This window comes from Melitaea cinxia, chromosome 6 (genome assembly GCF_905220565.1).
Source record: "Melitaea cinxia chromosome 6, ilMelCinx1.1, whole genome shotgun sequence".
Classification (NCBI taxonomy): domain Eukaryota; kingdom Metazoa; phylum Arthropoda; class Insecta; order Lepidoptera; family Nymphalidae; genus Melitaea; species Melitaea cinxia.
The window spans coordinates 8,843,025-8,868,531 of NC_059399.1; the positions used below are offsets into that span (position 1 = coordinate 8,843,025).

Sequence of the window (25,507 nt, forward strand, 5' to 3'; positions counted from 1 at the left end):
CTGGGCGGAGTTTGGCAGGCTACGTCGAGTCTTCACTTTGAGGACTCCGCAATGCTTGAAGACAAGTCTTCGAGCAATGCGTCCTGCCTGTGTTAGCATACGGAGCCGAGTGGACATTGACGAAGGGAACTGGTCCACAAGTTTAAAGTCGCTCAACGTGCAATGGAACGGGCTATGCTTGCGGTTTCTCTCAAAGATAGGATTAAAAATGAGACTATCCGCGAGAGAACGAAAGTAACGTTGAGTGGCAGTGGGCTGGTCAGCTGTGTCGCAGGACCGATGGCCGTTGGAGTAGACGGGTCCTGGAGTGGAGATCGCGTCTTGGAAAACGCAGTGTGGGACGTCCTCCGGCCCGTTGGACCGACGATCTATGTAAGATTGCCGGTGTAGGCTGGATGAGGATTGCGGAAAACCGGGATGTCTGGCGCGTACTTGGGGTGGCCTATGTCCAGCAGTGGACTGCAATAGGCTGAGCTGACTGACTGGCTGAAATATTTTACAAATAAAAGATTGATTCGTAGGAAAGAATTATTTATTATAGCAGCTCTTTATGATCATAACTACATATTAAAATAGTTATTGTTTTGTTATAATTATTCTTATAAAAATATAGTATTAAATATATATACATCAATAAATTACGATAGTACCAATATATTTTTTAATTAATTCGACTTATTTCACATTCCTTCGGTTCTATGAAAATCTATATAAGCCATACCTAATTCGTTTAATAGTAAAACACAAATACTGATGATAATAGACAGAATAGATACTTTTTAAAATATTATATAAATTTATTTTATGGAATAAAATTGAACTGGATAACTGGATTTTCTTTGAAGTATTTTTTTCTATCTTAACAAAGGTATAAAAATAATTATATTAGCAGATAAGAAATCTTTCCTAAAGGCCTTGTCCTATATGGAGAAAAAGATCAATGTCCAGCAGTGGGATGTTACAGGCTGAAGCATAAATAAATAAATAAATACACGCTTTACAGTCAACGTCATATCACATCCTGATTAGATAAGGAATAAATCGAGTGGATAAGATTAGATAACGTTTTATCGTTAATCTATCGTAAACCTTCAATACAAAGCCTCATAAACCTAAACATCACAATGGGATTATTTACTTAATACATATTCGACAGAATTGATATTGTTTAGCTTAACGTAATAACGTAAATATATGTACGTATAAACATAGCCGTGTGATGTACTAAATAAGTATTAATATATCTATTTATATATTAGTGCAATATTTACATTATTGTCTAACATTTTTTTTAACTTTATAACAAAGAAAACAGCTGAATACAAAAATTTAAGGTAACAGGCGCTATAAACATCATATAATCATCACATCAAAATATAATTCAAGTAAAATTTAATTCGAATTAAAAAGCTTTTTAAAATATATTTCACATATTTTTTTTTAATATTTAGATTTTTTAAAATTTATATTTAATTTGTCTTCGACAAACAGAATTCAAAATCAAATATTTGTTTTTTACAAAGCCCTGAAGAAAATTGTGGTCTATCAAGTTATAAGCTGGTAAATTATAGTTTGTAAACAATTTTTTATCTCACAGCCATTAAAACTTATATCGGTCGTAAAAAAATGATTAAATATTCGTGCTTCTTCGTGGTACTTAAAAACTAGTAAAACAAAAAAACTTCTGTATTCTAATGTAAAAGAAGGAAAAAAGCTTAAAATGTGACTTTTTCGTATATAACTCCAATTCATATTACTTATTACGAGTACATACTAATTATTTATGATATATAATCTAATCTCGTAGATTTATTATAAATCATCAAAGTATTTGTTATTCATGACATTACGCATCCATGAGACGTAACCCGCGGTTCGTGTGTAGATTCCATATTTGCCTCGTTTGCCGCATCCATCACCAAAACTCGTTATACCCTGAAATTATATTAAAACCTAAGTACAGGATATCCGCTATAACAACGTTCATTGAAATAACCATAATACAAAATACTGTCTAATAGTGTTTAAATTTTACTAAAATATTCGACTATATAACAACTTTACTCTTTTTGATTAACAAAATGAAATTTTCAATTTATTCAATACAATATTTATAAGAATTTTAAAATTAAAGTAATAAAGTATGTAATAAAGAAAAAGTAAAAAAAAATTTAAGAGAGCAATCGTAAATTCGTTTATTGCCTAACCATTGGAAATCTGTTCCAAGAAGTGACTCCGGGAGAATACCAATCACCAACAATTTAAGCTAGAATTTTAAAACTAATTTATACAATTCGATAAATTTATCTTACATTCACAGAAATTTTATAGGTTTTTTACCTTTTATAAGAAATAAACGGAATATATAAGAGATAGAGACGAATATTTTATTTAAAATTAAATGCATAAACGATATTAAATTGTTTATAAAAAAAAACATTTTAGGTTTTATAGTATACAAAAATGAATATATTATTATTATTGTAAACTAATTAATATTTTTAAATTATTTTAATTCGTTGCATTTTCGTTGGAATTTTGCTGTTACCTTAATTTAACCTAACATTATTTTTCAATAGTAACAGAGATAAAAGAATATTAAAAGAAAGAACCTGAGAAGTATGCAGAAAATGAAATGAACCTTAACTTAATATATGTGTTACCCTAGGGATAGAAAACAAAAGTTTTATCTACCTCTGTTATTTGCGTATAAAATGAAAGGATTGTAAGCGAAGAAGTACGGTTGAGCGAAAACAAATATAAGGCTATACTTAAACTTATAATACAAACATAATTTTCATGTTTTATTTTAATTAATATTATAAAGTTTAGCCAATATATCTTCTAATATGATTTTTTAGAAAAAAAAAGGAGATTAAGTTTTTTTTACAAATTTCTTTATGGAAAACCTTATACCTGCAGAAAATATCTCATATTACGATCCCGACACAACAAAGGACCACCCGAATCTCCGGCGCAAGAGTCCCGGCGTCCGCGACCCGCGCACACCATATTTTCTGTTATTGCATACTGCCAGTATGAACGGCGACAAACCCCCTGCTGTATTGTTGATACCTATAATTTAAAAGATTGTTATGCGTAAACTTGGAAACGTATATATGAATTTATTACATTTTTCAAATGCGGTATGTATTAAACAACAAGATAATATGCAAGGCAAACTTTATCTTTTTACAATGGTCTAGTTGATAAATTAAGTTTCACAATCTTTGAGGATTAATACGCTATGTCTAATAATAATGCTCATAAATTTAAGCACAAAATGTTCTGTTGTGGCTAGCCTACCAGAGAAAGATATGACCCAGACTTAATGTAGATACATGAAAGACTAACTTTTTTACTAAAGAAAACTAAAAAGACTAACTACTAATGTTTAGGCGCATGAAAAGGCATAAAACGAATGAAAACATTTTTTTTTCTTTTGACTAGTTTTACTGATAATTTTTCTGAGAGAAAAATTATTATGAAAATAAAATATAGCATAGGCGATTTAGGAATAATGTATTATTTTACTAGTAAAGAGATTCTTAAAACCAAACTGACAAGTGGTTTCGTTTTATAATAACACGAGTAGTGCGAGTATAGACTGACTAACGAATATGTCGTCGACGGAATGAATACAATCCAAAAATCGTTCACATTTATGGTTACTTTTTCGCTCCTAGGAGTTGCAATTATTTATAGTCTACTACACTTCGTGGTTTAGCTTAATTTAATGAATGTAAGAAGTTAACTAAAACTGGGTTACCAGTTAAAAAATTTATCGTTACAAAGAAAAAAGTAATTTTTATAACCGTAGTTTAGACACATATAACAGATAAGTGAAGATAATGATCAAACTTGCAACGATACTGCATGCATACGATGCAATAGAATCCATGTCAATATCTTGTTAAAATAACTTTTTATTAAAATATGTTTTCTGTTATTATAAAATCAGCAGCGTTTTAAAAGAAGACCCATTTGGTCCTAACTCAACAAAAACAAAATCGCCTAAAAATAAATTCAATATGCCTTGAGCGCCAACAACTTTACGTAAAATTGGCTAGTGATGTTACACGATAGCTAGTTTAAATTTGTCGGATATTTGTCGGAATATTTGCCGGAGTATATATCAGTGGAGTCAAGCTTGACCAACTGTAGAATTACTTAGTTTAGTTAGTAAAGTGCAATAGCATGATCATGTTACTTTTGGACATGTCTCTCTTTTTATATGTTGAATCAAGCAGGCAAGCGATAAAGTTATTTAAATAATTACACACAAGTAAAGTTACGTTAATTACTAACATACAAAAGTTTAATAAAAAATAACGATTTCAGGAAGATATTTTCACCGCGGGTACATAATAATTCATTTACGTCGTAAAAAGGATTATAGCTAAAATAAATATTGTAAACAGTTACCGTCGTTAGTACTGTCTTACTTAAAAGATAAATTTGAATATCTGAGGGATGCTTCACTATCAAGGACATCGTGAAGTCATGTACTGAAATTGCTGATGCAGAAAACTGAGTTTTTCAGTCAGTCCTTTACTGTTGAAGATATAAGGTTATGGAATGGTCTGCCGTTATATATAAAAGAGGCTGAGTCACTACAGGTATTTAAAAAGTAAGTAAAAAGTCACTATAATATGATAAACTGGAGACGACATAAAACGAGTTTTTGTTCTAAAATTTTTTTCACTCAGAGTTTTTTATGTATATTATTAATTTTGTCTATTTTTTGTTTACTAGTTTATAATAAGGCTATGTAATATGTATGTATGTATGTATGTATGTAGATATGTATGTATGTACGCATTTATATATATATTCTGTATAAGTATTAGTATGTGTGAATTAGCATGTAAGTTTATCTTATAACTGCACCACCGACCCTGTCTCGAGATTATAACAAATTTGTTCTTCCTTTAATTGGGTTATCTGCAAGAAATGGCTAAATAACCATAAGTCCGCCCATTGTACTTTACAGGCTGTAACTGTCTTTAAATGTGTTTAATGTTAAAAATATACTTGTGTACAATAAAGTGTTCATATTAATAACTACAAACTTGGGAATTGTAAAGGACGTATTGTTTCAAAGCTACCGCAATGAGACTACTTGTAAAGTATTCCCATTAAATTTTTTGATCAGTAAAATATGAACTTTTGTATACATTTTTATTTGTGGTAGAGTTTTTACGAGTCCGGATGTGCAACGCAAACGACAATTCTGAAAATGCAATGCAATACGCGATGCAAAAATATCAAATACTAGCTTTACCCTGCGCGCGTTGTTACGCTTTTTTTAAATTTTGTTATTTTTTTTTTTTTTTTTGATCGTGCCCACTCAAAAACCTTTGTGGCCTCATGCACAATACTTTGCTCAAGACCATGACATGATCAAATGCAAAGTTTACGATTCTATAAAGGATATACAGTCAAGCATTCATTTTATTATATCAAATATTCAATATACGTCTTGAGCTAGCATACGTAGTCGAGTGAATTCACGTCACTTTAATAAATTATTACTCGCTTTTACTTTGCATTTTGTCGCCTTACCTTATAAACCTTAATGCTAGATGACAAAGTAATTCACTAAAAACTATTCCTATACTAAACTGGCCTTGAGACTTGTAAGCTTCTTCTAATCTAATACGATTGATGATGATGTCTTAGTGCTTTTTTAAACGACTCCAAAAAGGAGGAGGTTCCTCAATTCGATCTATATATATATACTAGCTGTGCCCGCGGCTTCGCCCGCGTTGAAATCAGTGTGTCACAAAGTTTTCTCGGCTAACTTTCAGTGAAACTCTCATCAAAATTGGATTAGCCGCTCCGTAAACCTTCCTCTTGAACCGCATGAAAATCCGTTTAGTTGATTTTGAGGGAACTGATCACATACACTTTTGGAGACTTTGTTTTATAATACAATAACTGTTGCCTACGACTACGTCCGCGGAGTTATGAAGATATGCATTACTATTAAGATGTTTAACGCAAATTATTTTTTTATTTAAGTCACTTGAAATGCTTATCACATTGAGTAACTTTTTAAAAGGCACAATTTAGTACAATTTAATAGTTGTATTTATAAAACCTCTCTATACACCATATTCTTAGTTTTATTTTCAGGCCGCAATATAAATTACCTATTAGGCGAACTTATAGCTGCTGTATATGTTTCATACAAACTATCAACCCCAATTAAACCCCCTTAACCGTGGAATATCGCAAAATCCGTTCTTAGCGGACGTCCACTAACTATAATCTACCTCCTTGCCAAATTTCATCTTTGTCCATCCTGAATGGACCCTCCAGCGGTTTTTGAGTTATCTTGACGAGTGAGTCAGTGACCTTTCTCTTTTATATATATAGATTACGATGCATTATTTGGACATCTCCTCACCATCTATAGAGCATACATTTTAAATTTCAAGTCTCTTACTTAAAAAACATAGGACTTTCATACAAACTTCCAACCCCTGTTTTATCCCCTTAGGGGTCGAGTTTCATAAAATCCGGTCTTAGTGGATGTCTACAACCTATAAGGAACCTACCTGCCAAATTTCAAGTTTTTAACTGTTATAGTTCGGAGATTTAGCGATGAGTGAGTCAACCTACCATCCCCCGTTTTAACCCAAAAAGGGAGTTGATTTTTAAAGATACACTATTTGAACACCTTCTCATCATCTATAGAGTATACATTTCAAATTTCAAGTCTCTTACTTCAAAAACATAGGACTTTCATACAAACTTCCAACCCCCGTTTTACCCCCTTAGGGATCGAGTTTCGTGAAATTCGTTCTCAGCAGACGTTTAAGCCCTATAAGGAGCTTACTTGCTAAATTTCAAGTTTGTGGGTGTTATAGTTTCGGAGATCTCGTGATCAGTGAGTCAACCTATGATCCCCCGTTTTAGCCCCAAAAAGGAGTTGATTTCTAAAGATACATTATTTGGACACCTTTTCACCATCTATAGAGCTTACATTTCAAATTTCAAGTCTCTTACTTCAAAAACATAGGACTTTCATACAAACTTCCAACCCCCGTTTTACCCCCTTAGGGATCGAGTTTCGTAAAATCCCTTCTTAGCGATAGTTTATGCTCTATAAAGAGCTTACCTGCTAAATTTCAAGTTTGTAGGTGTCATAGTTTCGGAGATCTCGTGATCAGTGAGTCAACCTACGATCCCCCGTTTTAATCCCAAAAAGGAGTTGATTTCTAAAGATACATTATTTGGACACCTTTTCACCATCTATAGAGCTTACATTTCAAATTTCAAGTCTCTTACTTCAAAAACATAGGACTTTCATACAAACTTCCAACCCCCGTTTTACCCCCTTAGGGATCGAGTTTCGTAAAATCCGTTCTTAGCGGATGCCTACGTCTTATAAGGAGCCTACCTGCCAAATTTCAAGTTTGTAGGTGTTATAGTTTCGGAGATTTCGTGATGAGTGAGTGACCTTTCGCTTTTATATATATAGAGATATATTTGTGTATGTTCGCGGATAGCTTCGTCGTTTATGGATTTTGATGATTCTTTTTTGTTGGAAAGGAGATATGCCAAGGGTGGTACCATGATAACGAAACCAGGATCTGATGATGGCGTCCTAGAGAGATCGAGGGAAACGTTCGAAAATTGTAGTGGTGACTAGTGCTTTTGTTAATTTTGTTCGTCTACTTTGTATTACTTATCGATCTAATTGAAGTCGATTTTTTTCATTTGCTAGCAAACAATTATTTTTTGCTAAGCTCACTATTCAGTGAAAAATGCATACATAAATTTGAACCATTCAAAACCGAGGAAAGTACACCTAGTTATTCGAAGAAAAAATATTAATCTATTATTTATTGTGAATAAAAACCACATAACCGTAGCAATCTCACAACTTTATAACCTATTTGTATACCACTATACACACACACACACACATACATATACACTTATATATTCAAACATATATATAGGATTTTTTTTAAAGTCTACTTTACAAAATTTAAGACAAACTGATTTATATAAAACCACTCAAAGAAAACTATTTTGAATAAATTCGATTTAAAATTCCTTGAGATCTCAACTTTACTCAATATACATCTCAATATTTATACCTGGGCAGGCATTTAACGGTGACTGGAATATTATTATATTGAATGTTTAAGAACGATAAGATATAATAGTAAAAACAACAAAAGTATTCTTATCCAATATAACTTACCTGTGCTTCGTGCAGAATTCTCGTGCCATGCACGTCAGACGCACGTTTCTTTCCCCACCCTAAGATAGTGCAAGTCGAATGTGGTGGTAAAATCTGATGTGGCTTAGGCAAACAAGCTATTCCATGGCCTAAGTCAGGTCTTGCTGGTTCCGGCAATCTACAACAAATGCGAGAATAAATAAAGATTCAGTAAAACGTCACTGTTAATACCGAACGCTATGTTTTGTTGTTAAAAGGTTTTTTGGCTCCAGAACTTGACACTTCAAGAATAGTAAAGTTTGGAACTTGGTTTCAATAAGACAGAGCTACCAGGCACATGTCAAATTACTCCATAGTGGAAAGAAATGTTTCCAGGTGGATTGATTTCGAAAAGTGGTGATCTCCTATGGCCCTGTCGTAATTCAGATTTGACGCCTTCTTACTTTTTTGAGAGGATAACTCAACCAAAGTCAGGAGGATACAGTAATCATCCAAAAAATATCGATCCGCTCTAGGAGAATATCCGAGGTGAAATGACAGTAATTACATCAGGATTACTGAAGAGTTTTTAATAATTTCCGTTCGTGGTTAGAGGGGTGTCGTCGTAGAGGGGTCATCAATTATTATTTTTTAATTAATTTCAGTTCTTACTTTACAATCCCTTACTTTTATTTTAACTATACATTTTGTATGTATTTTTTAATCTATTTTTTAAATATTCACGTTATATTGCGCTACCCAACACTAACTAAGCCATTCATAAATGGTTAAAAATGCCGTTGAAATAAAATCTATATAACTATCACATATATTTCATAGCGATGAGATAATTAAAAAGATTAACATTCAATTTTTCAAAACAAATTTTTCGTCCCCGCCACCACCGCCGCTGGTCATCAACCCGCTTGCCCAGCGTGGTGACTATGGGCAAAACAAATGAGTTCACGCCATTTTTGGCGCGAACTTGGAGGCATATGTCCACTAGTGGACTGTATTAGGCTGAAGTAATGAATTTTTCGACACATAGATTTTTACGTCAAATGATATCGACGTCATCATACGATTTACTACGTCAAATGTTACAAAAATTCATTAAAGCTTGTAAAAATTTCCAAATATCTCAACTGAAAAATTTAATTAATTTCCTTTCGCATAAAAATCATGGCTTTTGTAACAATCAATTCTGGCTTATCATTCTAACGGCTATTAATTTTAAATGCTTTATCAAGGAAGCGCTGAAAGTCATTAAAATTAATTTTTTTTCGGTGTACGTTATACCTTTCAAATGCGTAAACAAACAAATTTACAAAAACAATTTTACCGTGGTAATGACCAGCAAACTAAGAGGCAGTTCATCTGATGTAAGTGATTTATGCCGCTTATGTACAATTTTGGGCTAAGATCTAGATTAGGTAAAACCGAATTATGGGGTTTTTGGGTGTGGAGGGTGGAGGGTGTAGGGGAATCTATACAAGGTAACACTGTCACACCTCAAAACCCCATGGCTATGGAGATATCCATGGTTAAAGTTTTGAGTCTGTCCTACCCCTAGAGTGTTTTTTTTTGTGCCGCGGAGGCGCGGAGGGAGGGCAGCCCTCGCCCGCCGTGCGAAAGCGCGCGAACGAATGCGTAGAGGAGATGTAAAGAAATATAATGACAGAGAGAATTAGATAAACGAATACAATACATAGTTAATGTAGGCTGTACACCAATTTTCATGAAACGTCAATTGGCAAAAGCCAAATGTCAAGCCAAATAAAAAATTTAATTGATCTTTTTTTGTGACCAGAACACAGATCATAATGAAGATTCCTCTGTCAAAGAAAGTTTTCCACTTTGGTTGAATAATAGATATGCGTGGGTCAGTTCTGGAGCGACATAAATTATTAACACAATCTAAAGTGACTTAACAAAATTTTTTGCGATTCGCGAAAAATTTTGACAATACAGGAAAAAAGGCAAGATTTTTTTCTATTTTATTTGTCGGGACAAATATATGTATAAATAACTTCTTTTGAAAGATATAATTTTAATATTGTAGCAATGTTAGTTTTATAGCACTTTAAATGTACAACTGTGTACAGAACATTAACAAAAATCATGAAATGGTATCAATTTTGTGTCATAAATATAATTGTATTTGATTGCAAACGAAAAAAACCCGTCTTCAATTATATCGCCAAGTCACAACGTAGGTAGACGAAAAAATAGTCAAGTAAATACGCGTTATCAAAGATTACTCAAAAAGTTGTAATCAGATCTCGACGAAATTTCGACATGATAAATATCAGCTTTCGATTAAATTAAAAATCATCAAAATCGGTACACCGAGTAAAAAGTTATGCGGTATAATATAACATAGGTCGACGAAAAAATAGTGAATAAAAACGCATTATTAGATATAACTCGAAAAGTAGGTCGGTCGGAAAAAAGTCGGTCCATCCAGTCAAATGTTCTGAAGTAACATACATAAAAAAAATACAATCGAATTAAGATCCTCCTCCTTTTTTGGAAGTCGGTTAATAATAAGATCGATTCTCGCTGTAATGATGGGCGATTGTAACTTTCCAATTATCTTATATATAAAATTCTCGTGGACGGCTGAACCGATTTTCATGATATTTTGCGTGCATATTGGGTAGGTCTGAGAATTGACCAACATCTATTTTTCATACCCCTAAGTTATAATAATATATATTGCTTCCCCGAGCAATTTAAAATATCTACTGTCAAGCCAATCCACAAGGGAGGTGATGAGTCCAGCGTCAGCAACTATAGGCCCATTTCGATTCTGCCAGTTCTCTCCAAAATTTTAGAGAAACTTATGAATAAAAGGTTAGTTTCTTTTCTTGAGTCTAACCATATATTATCTGACTCACAATTTGGATTCCGTGCTGGTAGAGCAACGGAGGACGCAGTGATCGAGATGACAAACACATTAATGTCTGGAATTGAGAATAAACGGAAACTTCTCGTAATTTGTCTAGATCTTGCCAAGGCTTTTGACACGGTTGCTGTCTCTATACTTATTGATAGGTTGGAAAAGGTTGGTGTGAGAGGCTTATCTCTTCTGCTTTTTATAAACTACCTGCAAAACCGAAGGCAAAGAGTCAGGATCGGTCAAACAACAAGTGACATTGTGCCCATCTCATATGGGGTGCCTCGGGGTAGCGTTCTTGGTCCCACGTTGTTTCTAGTGTACATAAACGAACTTTGTCGAATGAAGATCCCACAGGGAAAAATTATTTCCTTCGCAGATGATACTGCTCTACTGTTTGACGGCAGTACGTGGGAGGATGTGTATGATGCTGCACAGCGTGGATTTGATAGTGTATCGGCATGGTTCAAAAATAACATCCTGACTTTAAATGCAACTAAGACTAAGTACCAGGCTTTCTCCACCACTACAAAAGGTTTACCATCTTTTGGCATCATTAGAGCACAGGTTTGCAACCCAGCTTCATACAGAAGTTGTGTTTGTCCTGTCCTTGAAAGAGTGGACAATATACTTGAGGGTCATTACTGACTCTGCGTTCACCTTCAAGCCTCATATTTTGTCTCTCGTGGCTAAACTAAGGAAACTCATGTACATTTTCAAATGCTTAAGACATGTAGCTGATCGGAAGACTATCAAATCTGTCTACTATGCGCTCTGCCAATCCCTTATAACATACTGCATTACTGTATGGGGTGGTTCGTGTAAGTCAGCCCTTATTGGTGTAGAGATAACCCAGCGAGCAATCCTTAAAACAGCAGCTTCACTTCCTTTCAGATATCCGACCGACAATCTTTATAAATCCTGGGATGTCCTATCTGTGAGGAAATTGTTTATAATCATAAAATCATATTTTGTTAAATAAGCATACTCAGCCCCCTTTCGACCCTAAAATTAATCAAGACAAAAGACGTAAAAACAAAGTATGCCCCTCTGTCAAGGTTTCAACAGCTCTAGCTCGGAGACAGTACTATTACTTGGGGAACTTTCTTTATAATAGGGTTAACTCCCGTATACCCATTTGTCACCTTCCAAGACTGAAATGTAAATTCACTATTACCAACTGGCTCAAATCTTTCACATACGATGATACCGAAAACCTACTTGTTCACTAAGCAGCTGACTCTATGTATATAATTGTTTGTATGTATTTATTATTATTATTATTATTATTATTTTTTCTCTCTAATTACCTCAATTTTCTTGTTGACCTTTTGGGTCTTTGTTGGAAATTACTATAAATTTGTAAAACAAGTTTATATATACCATCATCTGCGAGGCTTGTCTCCATTTGGACTAGTTGAGTACTTGATCCTGTATTCTTAACATTGGGGGGGGGGACCTGGTGACTTATAGAACAGGTATTTTATACCTTTTTTGAGCACCAGTCCTTCGCTAATCGTGTTGTCAAACTTTGTGTTGTAGTTATATCATTAAAAAGATAAGGTTCATTGTATCAACATGACTGTAATGGAAAATAAATCATTATTATTATTATTATTATAAGGCGGGGGGAATTAAGGGAGTTAATAACATATATGGCAAAACAACGTTTGCGGGGTCAGCTAGTATTTTATATTATTCACGTAAAACGTTGTTTATTTGAGTTTACACCTTAAAATATAATATAAAGCCCGTGGTGTGACAAAAATGTGGGGATCATGTGTAACAGTATCGCTGAGATCTGCTGGTTTTCTCTTGCGTGAAAGAGATAAATATATTCTAAATATCACAATAATCGTTTTTAAGGAGTAAACTCTAGTCGCGTGTCAGAGGTGATACAAGTAGATACTATTTTATAATCATGTAATACTACCGCATACGTATACCGCTCTGGTATAGTGATGCGTGTATACACCTGCATATTTATTTATTTTTACAACTCGCTGCCCAGACAGACTTCGATCTGTCAATAGTTAATAGTAAAAATTATTAATATTTTCATTTTTTTTTTTTTGTATTAAAACCTTCCGTGGGCCTTAAGGAACATACAAAAAAATAAATTAGCCAAATTGGTCGAGCTATTCTCGAGTTATGCACTTAGTAAAATTCATTTTTATTTATGTATATTACTCGCAGCGGAGTAGTTTAATTTAATTTTGAATCATTTCAAACTATTTAATAAAAGTCAGTAATCATTTGACTCTGTCAGTTCATTTCAGTATCAGGCGCATATAAAAAGGTAACATTTTTATCAAGATACCCGCAATAATATGTAACACAGCTCAAATCACGACTGTAACCTGTATGTCTATAGGTCATGTGATTCAAATACTATACAACAATGGAAAAAAGCGGCTGAGATATCGATATTAAACGTTAATAAATAATAACTTTGCTAAATAAATCCTTATAATTATTAATTACTGTACATAAAATTGTTATTATTTTTTCGGTAATATTAATTGAACAATTGAATTTTATAAAATAGAAACTAAAAGTTATCAATGACCGTTTATAGGATACTGTTTCGGCCGAAAACAAATTACACAGACACAAACGTATAGACTTTAAAAATCATCCGTGTGACCAATGGGAATATTTTATATGTGCGGGGACAAAAGAAAATAAAATCTTACAATATTTATTTATTTTCTTATAAGTTTAAAGAATTCCAAAACAATACTGCTATTCGAACACGATTTTTCTGTGCCTGCTTTTTAAAAACTTAAATAGCCATAATTTGATAGTTAAGAGTGTGTAGAGTTTTCATCATCATCACTTCAACGTATCGCAGTCGACAGCTGGACATAGGCTTCCACAAGTTTGCGCCAAAAACTCATGTGTATTGCCCATAGTCACCACGCTGGCCAGGCGGGTTGGTGACATCAGGGCTGGCTTTATCGCACCGAAGACGCTAAACGAAAGTTCGTTTTGTTTAAAAAAGTTTTTGAATTAAAACGCTGAAGGCTGAAATGATGATGATGAACTTTCGATATAGAGTTAATAATTTTTCGACTAATATGAATTTATGATGAGTGTAAAATGTTATAAAATATTCTTAAATACGTAGTTCCATAACTAGGCTTGAACGTCTTTAAGATCTGCTAATTTAAAATAATAATATTTACCGCAGTAATGCGACGTCATTAATGACGGTATCAGGATCGTAGTCGGGGTGGATCACAGCCTCGGTCACTCTCATCTCGATTTCACCGGGACCTCGCACGAGCAAGTCATGCTCACCCAGACGTACGTACAGGCGCTTCCTCACACAATGAGCCGCTGTCACTACCCACCGTAACGCTATTAGTGTCCCGCCGCAAAAAGCTTCCTACAACATAAGCAAACAACCTTTGTAAGCTCTAAAAGAGTTATACGGCCCGATAAGCAATAAACATAATATTCACTAATAAATACAATTTATATTATTTAATAAAACTCTTTTGAGAACTACTAATAAGTACTCTTTCTAATACATGAAAAAAAATATGTATTAGAATGGTATTACAATGGAATTAATATACATTAATTCCTTAATTTGATGACTTTGAAATTTATTCTGTCAAATTACGTATGTATAACAAATGTGATTTATTCCAGGGAAACGTTAATTGCTTTTGGAGGGTCACCTAAATTGCTTTCAAGTTAGAAAGAAATTTCATGGTTTAGTTAAATTCTCACTTCAAATTCCATTTAACTACCACTGTACTAATAAATGATAATTAGTGTAACATTTACTTTTAATTACATTTTCAAAGCTATAGATACATTTACGTATTATATTGAAATTGTTTGATTTCATTTTAACACCAAGTAAAATCTAAGCGTACAATAAATACATCTAAAATAAATATTTCTTTCTTTCGAAAATAATGGCAAATTACCTTATACCGATTCAAAACTGCGACTTGCCAGATCCATTTGCCTGGTGGTGCCGGCCTGCCACCTATAATGCGGACCATTTCTTGCATTTTAGCCCGAAGTCGAGAACGGGGAGAACCACGATGCCTACCTACTCTACCACAAGCTGGCGTCCATACAGGTAGATCTCGAGAATCTTCTGGATGTATAGCAAGCTCTGGTTCTGGAATTTTCTCGACAACGTTGTATTCTGGAAATTTTCATAAATTTTACATGCTAAAACTAAAGCAAAAATTAAATATAAATTCAGAGCATAGTGACCAATATTTGAAACAAATAATAGCTGACATATAAATGTTGTTGTTTGATATATTTTTGATTTGATTATAAAACATATCATTGAAATAATTTTTATAATTTAAAAACGAGTGTCTTTAGACCACACGACTGAAGTAAAACTTCTTCAGCTCCATCTAACTTACATTTCCCTCTCGTTACTTAACTTACGTTATCATAAATACTTGCGTTACCATATTGGAACAACATCATCGTCCTTCAACTAACATATCGCCGCAAAACAGCTGACACAACATTTTTAATTAAGATTTTTTGTACTATTACAAACAAGCTTAATCAACTTTATCCATCAATCAATATTAATTGCACCGACTTTCTATTATTGTTGAAGTTTGATGCACTGGAAATCTTAAATTTTTTTAAACCTATTTATGTTCCTTTGGCAAAAAGCAATTATAAGCGAAATTCAATTTTACTATGAGCTGGCAGACACTTTAATGACTTGTGTGTGACTATTGATTTCAACCCGCCCAATCTAAGTCATATCTCTGCTAAACGCAAGCTTCAAATATGTATTTTGAATTGGAATAGAAACGTGTTAATATTAACATGTTTCTACACCCCCAGTATGAAAAAAACTGTAAATTCACCTAAATAAATAACTAAATATAAAAACCTACAATATTCGAAAACTGATACTCGATCAGTGCATCTCAACTATCATGAGATAGTATCAAGGCAGACGATGTTATTAGTTCACTTATTTGAAGATATTTAATATGCTTCGAGTCTCCTTGTTTTAAATTAGAAATGGATATATGTGTGAGAGAAACAAAATAACTATAGCCCGTTGAATCATCAAGTTGATGTGGCAGTTATTGGTCACGTGTATATGTGTGCTGTAAGGTATATTAATTTTACGAATTTATTTAATTTTTTTTAAATTTATTTATTAAACTTACGACCTCCACGGGAAGAGAGGGGGTGGCTATATTCTTTAGTACCGTAGCCACACAGTACATATTAGTTTTATTATGATAAATTAATTATGAAAATAAGAAAGTGTATATAATTAATAAAATACTTAAATTTTCTATAGTTAATGAAGTACTTTTTATTTATCCATTCAAGTTTAAATACATTAATAACTTATAGTAGATAAATAATTCATGTTAATAAAGTTTTTTTTTAATAAACATCATATTATTATTAAGTTTAATTATTTTACTTTTATCTGGGAGAATCTGAAATAAGTAAAAATTGAGTTTAATTTTTTATGTTATATGTTAATTTTACAAAGACAATAAACAGCTTAATTTTGGCACCATTCGTGAATGCAATAACTGAAAGTTTAGATTGCCAAATGACATCATTCTACAAATTGAATGATATTTATCTTTGAAAATGGAAGCTCATGTGGTTAAAATATGATATAATAAACATTTTTGAATATCATATCAAAAATTGACCGCTCCAGCGGGGTTCGAACCCGCGCCTCCGACATACCGTGTCGGCGCTCTAGCCAATTAAGCTATGGAACGATGCACCCGCCCGAGCGAAATTTTCGATATGATAATTTTTAATTTCGGTTTAAGCGAACCGTGGCGCCGTCTATAGTGAGCTCTTTACAGAAACCCGTAATTATTCAAAGTTTCATATTACAATGAAAATCTTTGACAGGAGACGACACCGTGCTATTTTTAATATCTAAGATTTTATTTTTGTGTTACCCACATTAGGAATTCTAAACATTTTTGAATATCATATCAAAAATTGACCGCTCCAGCGGGGTTCGAACCCGCGCCTCCGACATACCGTGTCGGCGCTCTAGCCAATTAAGCTATGGAACGATGCACCCGCCCGAGCGAAATTTTCCGAGCGAAAAAATTTGGAGCGGTCAATTTTTGATATGATATTCAAAAATGTTTAGAATTCCTAATGTGGGTAACACAAAAATAAAATCTTAGATATGATATAATAAATATAACTTTATATTGAAAAACGCTCTATAAAAGACTTCAATCAAAAATATATAAAATGCTACTCAAAAAAGCAATATTATTTTCAGAATTAATGCATAGAAATTAGTCGTATAAAATTTATTTCGTTTATATTAAGTTCTTAAGTTGTGAATCGTAAATATGTACAATATTTCAATTGAAAAAAATACAAAAAAGTTAGTAATTGAGTAAAGAGTAGGTTAACTGAAACACTAGCTTCTGTCAAAAAATGGTTCGTAACTCATTTGCACCTTAAGTAATTTTTCAATAATTTGACTAATAAGTAGGGATTTGTTCAGGATTTATAACCGTTGAACCCGTTAAACTTGACATTATTACAGGGACTTTATTTGCCCGATAACACAACTATACATTGGCATCTAAAGTTCGGGAATGATGTGCGTTTGTTGAATTTCTACGTTTTCGTATACCAAGATTTCAAAATATCTAGTATATGAGGTAAAACAGAATAAGTATATTTAACATAGTCTTTAGAATTCTTGCCTCTTTTCGAAAGAGGAGAAATTAGGACTTTAGTTACTAAATTACTCCGCACTCGATTAAATTGATAGCATGAACAAGCCATTATGGTTAATAGATAAAAGTTGTTAGCTGGATACCTATGTGCAATTTCACCTGGGTCCTTTCGTCGAGCCATTCTGTTGCGAATCCACTGATAGCAGTAACTACCCTCCAAGTAGCAATATGCTGATTGTTTAATTACTTTCCGTCCGCACACTTCTGGCTTCAAACAATACCTATAAAAACCAATTACAATAGCCTAACTGCAGTTTCAATACGTTTGACCAATTGAGAACTAAAAGTTTGGATATTTTAGAATTTTAGAATTATTTTCGAATTACCCTGAAATCGAGCCAAGATAAGTAAGTAATAAGTACTGAAAGTAAGTCAAAGTCATATATATACACTGATCTTCTTTATAATTTTCAATTTCTCTCAAAAATCTTATAGCTTTTAACGTAGGTATTATAAAAGTATAACTATAAATTTAGAATATACAAAAAATTCACAAGTTTCTGGTAGTCACGTAGCCTCACACTGTTAGAAGTTAAAAAAATACCTTCGTCTTACAGAAGTACACTTTCTCGAACAAGGCGTCCACGTGCTCCATGGAGAGAACCCTCGAAACTTTTTCTGTACGTCGTCCGCATCTAACTGCCTTAACTGCGACTTAAAAAATGTACGTTGTATAAATTTATTGTGTTCAGATAAAAATTACTGTATTGAATATGTAATTTATAATAAGAAATTAAAATAATAAATAAATATAGAATAGTAGCCAGAATATTAGCATTGCTTTCGCGTCGAATATTATCACAATATGATATATAGCTACAATACTCTGGGCAAAAATTTAATATTTTTTTAGAAGATAAATATATAAAATTTGATAAAACCGGCCTTGTCCAACCACATCCACAAATTATTAAAATTAAGGAGGTCGATATTAAATTAATTATTTTGTAACTGTTAAATCAGTGTTCGTAGTTTATCTCGGAAATAATTTATAATCAAATTTGGAACACAATAATCTCTAGCGATACCAAGCCGATTTGAAGATCACTTTAATAGGCTTGTATATTAAAAAAATACTAATAAAATGTTTCATAACTTAAAATATAGACCGTAATTTTAATTTTTTAAATTACAAGTATCGAAATATATTACGCTGTCCCTCGTGCCATATTGACATCTAGTAGAAGATAAGGGTTGCATAAATAATGTAATTTTCCAGCATATTTCATCTTGTCTGGTCGTAGCATAATAATTACCTAACACTATTTGTTTTAGGATCAATTAGTTTTGTTATAAATACGTATAGGTTGTCATCTATCTATATATGCATACGTTATATATGCATTGTAATTAGAGACAAGACGCTTACTAGTAAATTTAACATAATTATGATACCAAGATTAACCATAAGAGATACGAAAATTACGTTTCTATCATTTAAAATATTACCTAATAAATAAATAACATAGTTTTAATGGTATAGTTTAAAATTTTAACCTGTTTTAGTTAAGCTACTTATTATACTTGATAGTTACGAGTAGGTATAAAACTTTGTTTTTAAACAAAGGAATCCATGTTAATCCTCTTTTAATAAAGAGATTAATTAATACTAACGGGAATACGTAGTGGATAAATATATATTTATATATAATTTAATAAGGTTTTAATTTGTATAGAAATTTAGTTTTATTGGATTTTGTATGGATCCGTAAGGATATTATAATTAAGGCTTAAAATTTTCCGTTCACGTCTTTAAACATACAATCAAGAATCATTAATTGATTCTTAAAATTTTCACGGGAAAAGCATTTTTTCATTAAACAAACTATTAAAATGTAATCTTGGAGGATCGTGTAAAAATATCTCATTTTTATTTCATAAAAAGGAAACCGAAAATTAATGGTCTGGTGCTAATCACATATTTAACTAATTAGTACCTACTATGATTTGCGATGAAGTTGTATTTAAAGTATTGACTATTAAAGAAATATACCTATGTTACCGTGCATGTTTTTACCGTAACAATATGTTGCTCAATAATGTTTTCTGTTTGTTGTGTCGACCAAGCGTCATGACGCATTTTGCTCTGCTTGTGCGCTCGATGAGAGGTACTGCATCTGTAAACATTGGTCGGACTGTGTCTTCCACAACTCATAGATCATGCATATTTTAACTGTTTACAAATAATTCCAGATTCCGCGTTTCTGATTCTAATATTAATGAAAACATATAATTTGAACTAATTACAAATTAAATGCTTGATATAATATGTGTATATAATAATAATCTGCATAAGGTTTGCCAAGCGCAAAAGTTGAGAGCTTTATAACTTTTATTGGGAAGCCAAAGAAGCAAAACAAAAAATAAATTAGTATCTACAACTTAAAAAAAAAATCTGTATTGAGAAATGTATTAAACTAAAACTAAATATTAAAATCAACATTACGATACAAAAAAAGATCAGAAAGCAGGGTTACCGCAAAGAGCTAATCGAGTAAGGTATGCATGCAGTATATATATTATAGATATAACTTTTGTCGAAAAGACATCCAAATCAAGCTAGAAGTGGACCGTTTTTTAGGTTTTTTTTTTTTGAAATTATTCGTTCTCTGCTTTTATGAATTTGTCAAACAGTTTGAGCGTAAAGCAATAGATACGCTTACGCTTCAGCCTGTAATATCCAGCTTGGCTGGGCATAGGCCTCTTTCCCCACATAGATGAAGAATCAGAGCTTAATTCACCACGTTGGTCCAATGCATCAGTATGGAAAATGCAAATGTTTGTTGTGAGCGGGAATCGAACCCGCACCGCAAGCGCAACAGCCAAAACCAATGCTGTGACAGTTGCGCCAACGCGGCGCCATATCAATAGATGAAAGTGTTTAATTGTTATTAACCGGTTGTATCATATTGTTTTGTCGCTCCTTTTTTATTATGTAAATTTTGCTACAAATTCATTACATAAAATAGGATACCTTTTGACTTGTATTCGGAGCGAATCTCCACAAATATGCCGACGTAAGCAGTGACGTCGTCTCATTTTGTGGCCACCGAGGCATACACTCCAGCGCGCCCATTCAGAAAATGAAGACATTTCTTTAAAACCTTCAAATGAAATGAAACTATAAAAGATATTAAAGCTGCTGTTTAGATTACTCGCATGAAAATTGGAAGCAAGAAAATTTAAAATTCTGCAAAATGGAAACTAGTGTTAGTATGGGATAGGAAGCGCTCAACGTAATAATTTATTTTAACACACCATTTCCTAAAACATATTGTAATTCCTTATTTGAATTCTCTGATTTCGTATTTATTCGGGTTTCAGGTTCAATCTGTAACAAGAGACCGATTATTATACTATATACAACCGGTGCAATTGTATCGGTACATAATAGGACACTTCTAACAATTTAACGTTTACTCAACTGGGTCAACGGATTTCAAATGTGTATTTACCACAGAATAGTTGCATTGGATTATATTGATAAAGCAACACATATTTCTATTTGTCAGAATACCATTCGAATTTGGCGGAAATGCAAAGTGGCTTGCTATATCAACAATGGTCCTTTTAACTTTAGTACATAATTAATTAAATGTATATTGTCGATATAGAAACAACAATAGGATATAAAATTTGAAAAGGTCACAACAAGGTCATACTTACACGATGTCCTCGTGATAATTCTTTGCCAATGATGACAGATAAAATTATTATGTTTAGCAACATATTTAATAATTTCGAATGAGCAGTCGTCAAAACTCGACATCTGTAATATAAATTACAATAAGTTATAACTTTATAAAATTCTACATTTACTAATTTAATAAATTATATAAGCCTTTATTATATTAAATAAGAATTATGTCCATTATTAAACTGGAAGTATAAAAAATTCATAAAATGGTGTGTCAAGTGAATAAAACTTATTCTAATAAGCAACATGTTATATACTACCGCATTGCTGAAATTCGTAACAAGTCTTCGAATCCGTTGGTCGTGGAAAATGTAAATAATGACACCTAGCTTCAACGAAATTTAAATGTTTCTCTAAAGCCCTTTGAAGCAGAAAGATTTTAACGAATCCAACACGCTGATTTATTGTAAGAGGAACGTGCATAAGAATTTCATTCTTACAGTGTGACTTAAGTCGCAAAGCTTTACAAAGCAAAGCTAAATAGGCTGTAATAGCGGTGAGCATAATAAAAGACGCCGAGTTACGTTTAATGAATCAATACTGATGTTTTGCAAACATTAAATAATTATTGCTATATATAAATAAGTGTGTAAGCTACTTAACCTGGATCGTTTTAATTATCCCATTTTATCAAAAAGTATCTAGTGATCGATTTTGCCGACCAATAAAATTATAGGTAGTTCATTAATTATTTAAAAATATATGCTAATTAGGATATCAAAAACAAAAACTATAGTATTTATATACCAAAGGCTTGGTTAATTAATCAATAGGTACATTTAATAAAAATGTAACGAGTCTGTACATTTAAAATATATGAGAAAAAATATTATTAGGACCTTTACCAACGCAAATAGAACCCAAAATAATGAATGTCAAGAATTTTTGTCTGTTTGTCTGTGCGTTTGTGCACGCTAATTTCAAAAACAAAAAATCGGTTCATTAAAAAAAAGTTAGGCCAATCTAAAGAACCATGTTGAACATGTGAAGTCCCTAAATTCCACGAGGACGAAGTCGCGAGCACAGCTAGTAATAAAATATATTTATATCGCCATTTATCGATCGTTCCTATCTTCAATTAATTATAATTTTATTTGTATTAGACATATTTATAGCTATTGCTCTTCTTCTTTCCCTAATTTTTATTGTCAACGCTTGTTGTGTGTCGCATGTCTACTGAACTGAAGAATAATTATGTTTATTCTAGCGCACTAATCTCAGTAGGTATCTATCGATTCGATTTAGAAAATTATAAAACCGTTCGAAAACCTTTTTATTAAAGAAAGCTGTAAGCTGTAAAACACGTCGTATTTACGATTAATAAAACCAATAACCGTCCTCAAGTAATCGGAATGGCGTGTTTACTTTCCTATAGTATGTAATTGTAAAACATATTATGTAAGTACAATATCTTAATAAAATAATTGATATATAGATTTAAAATTAATAATTAAGATTTTTTATCTTTGTTATTATTTTTTTCAGGCGTAACACACATTGCTACTTTTGTTGACGCATATTCAATGTTTCAATTTTTTAAATTTCTATTTAATTCAAAATTTCTGAGGATTCCAAATTATTAGAAGTCGTTGTCATATACTTTATAAAGTCGATCACAAAGATCCAGTCTAATATTTATGAAAATCCTAATCATTTTTGGAATTACTTTAAACAGAATAGGAAAGGTGAATCATCCATGCCCGCGACAATGATGTTGGACAGAAAACTTGGTATCTCAGGTAAAGTAATAGCTTATCTTTATGCCAGTTACTTTTGCTCCGTTTACATCTCAGAAGTCAGTCTCATATAAAACTTAAACTTACAGTAAAGTTACAATAACTCCCAGCTGAAAATTTTAACATTTCTTTAATCGAAATTTTTGAAAAAAATCAGAACATTATTTATTATACATTTAATTTTTGTCAAACGCTGTGTTTCGGGAATTGCTTTACCTTAAGTTTAATTTTTAATCGTTGCTTCGCAACAAATTTCAAGATTCTGAGTTCAAAGGAAGTACCCCGTAATTATTCATCCCCTTGCGAGTGTCGAAAATTTGCAGCATAAGCGACTGTATATTATGGTTGCGTTGACTTTGAAGTTTTATTTTTCCGCAGCTCTAAGGAACAGTAGATCTGAGTATTTGGTTTCTTGAGAAAAAGGGTCTTGACAGACAAACGGACAACAAAGTGATCCTATAAGTTCCGTTTTTTCCTTTTGAGGTACGGAACCCTAAAAACGCTAATAAAGACAGATGTAAAACTTCACCGTCCCATATCGATTTTGTCGTAATTCTTAAAACTACCCGAAAAGTTTTGTAAATCCTTTACTTGTCATACATTTAAATAATATTATTACAAATACACACCATGGATTCAGAAACGCTTTTTCAGTGAATAATAGTTTGTCAAATTTTATTTCTGATCAGTCTCGTGAACAAGACATTCGTAGCTTATGTCGAAACACCGAACTCCGCAAAAGGAAAATGAAAAACATAGTAAATATGTATCATATCATCAAATATGTTTATAAATAAAAATAACTATGTTAATTTAAAAATCTTTATTTTTGATCTCTTCTTAGGATCAATGAGTCGATAAGAGATAAAAGATTGCGTTGATAATATCGACCATAAAATTCTTTTAAGCAAGACCTGTCGCAGGTGTGAGTGATTCGATAGTGGAAATCCACCAATTTACACCAAAGCCCCAAACCGTGGTTGAGAATAGTTTCGAATCCGAAAAGTGCATCGCTCAATCCGACCACAGAGTTCTCATTTGAGTCCTTTGTTATTTTTGGCATTTATTAATGACTAGCTGTGCCCGCGATTTCGTCCGCGTGAAATTTTACGAAAAAAAGTTATTGTTCAGTTCGCAGTGTTATAAAATAAATAAATTTCTAAAAAAGTAGCCTAAGTTACTCCTTATTACATCAGCTATCGGCCTGTGAAAATCCCGTCAAAGCCAGTCCAGCCGTTTCAGAGATTAGCTGGAACAAACAGACAGACAAACAGACGGACAAAAATTGTAAAAAATGTTATTTTGGTATATGTACCATGTATACATCCATATGTATTTAGTAAAAAGCGGTTATTTTAATATTACAAACAGACACTCTCATTTTATTTATTTGTATACAAAACAATACATTCGATAGTGTGCACTCTTAATAATTTAAGAATGTAGAATATGGTTTGCAAAAAAAAAACTTTATACTAAATTAATGGTGTAACTTATAAAACTCGCAGACTACAAGTTGTCTTTGTGTTTCTGTGGGGCTTTTATCACAACCTTTCGAGACACCTACATTCGTTGCCAAATTACTTAGCAACTCGAAAATGTTTATCGTACAACTTCAAATTTAATAACCTATTTTACTTTTGTAACATTATGCAAATAGCGGACATTCTGGTGTAATCGCGACGAATATTTTGTTTAAACTGACGGTCATGGGTTCGATTTTAGCTCAAATTGTATGACATTTTGTTTCTTTAAGTGTTTATTATTACACCCATATGTATCGTTATATTAGTATTTATCTTAATTGAAAAGAAAGAAAGAAAGAAAGAAAAAAACGTTTATTTGATCACAAACCAGAGACAAGAACAATAGTTTAAAATGACTATACAAAGCAACATACACATACTACTCTTACACACTTCAAACCATCGCGTGCCTCAGGAATGCGCCAAATTGGTTCGGTTCGGCATTAGTCAGATTGCCATAGTAAAAATGGTACCTGACACCGGTTTTCAACCAAACCATAAGGTCGAGTACGTCAATTTGCTATTTTATCTGTAAATATCACAGATAGTAAATAATTTACCGCTCTGCTCTTACAATTATATTAAATAATAAAGCTAAACTCAATGTTAATCGTCTATAATAGTTAGTCCTATTTATTAACTGGTAATGTTAAAAAAATCTTAAGTTGAAACCTCACGAAATGAAAAGGCTTAAATATACTTACTTCTTCACGGT

The 25,507-nt window shown here is 32.4% G+C and overlaps 1 protein-coding gene across 1 annotated transcript; it reads right to left on the reverse strand.

The window, feature by feature from the left end:
* Positions 1-1,812: 1,812 nt before the first annotated feature.
* Positions 1,813-25,291, reverse strand: LOC123654561 (coagulation factor VII). Its single transcript, XM_045590461.1, has 13 exons — positions 25,193-25,291; positions 24,092-24,180; positions 21,500-21,602; positions 21,092-21,164; positions 20,808-20,937; positions 19,851-19,950; positions 18,378-18,487; positions 17,933-18,054; positions 15,023-15,249; positions 14,267-14,469; positions 8,222-8,378; positions 2,917-3,075; positions 1,813-1,935 (listed from the first exon to the last, which is right to left on the reverse strand). The coding sequence occupies exons 1-13, from the start codon at positions 25,289-25,291 to the stop codon at positions 1,813-1,815; spliced, it is 1,695 nt and encodes a 564-aa protein (XP_045446417.1).
* Positions 25,292-25,507: the final 216 nt, after the last annotated feature.

Coding starts and splice junctions, on each gene's coding strand:
- LOC123654561 (XM_045590461.1), bottom strand. CDS start 25,291: ATGGTTTGGTTGAAAACCGGTGTCAGGTACCATTTTTACTATGGCAAT. Junction 14,470..15,022: donor CAGTTTTGAATCGGTATAAG/GTAATTTGCCAT, acceptor CTTATGTTGTAG/GAAGCTTTTTGCGGCGGGAC. Junction 1,936..2,916: donor ATATGAGATATTTTCTGCAG/GTATAAGGTTTT, acceptor ATATAATTTCAG/GGTATAACGAGTTTTGGTGA.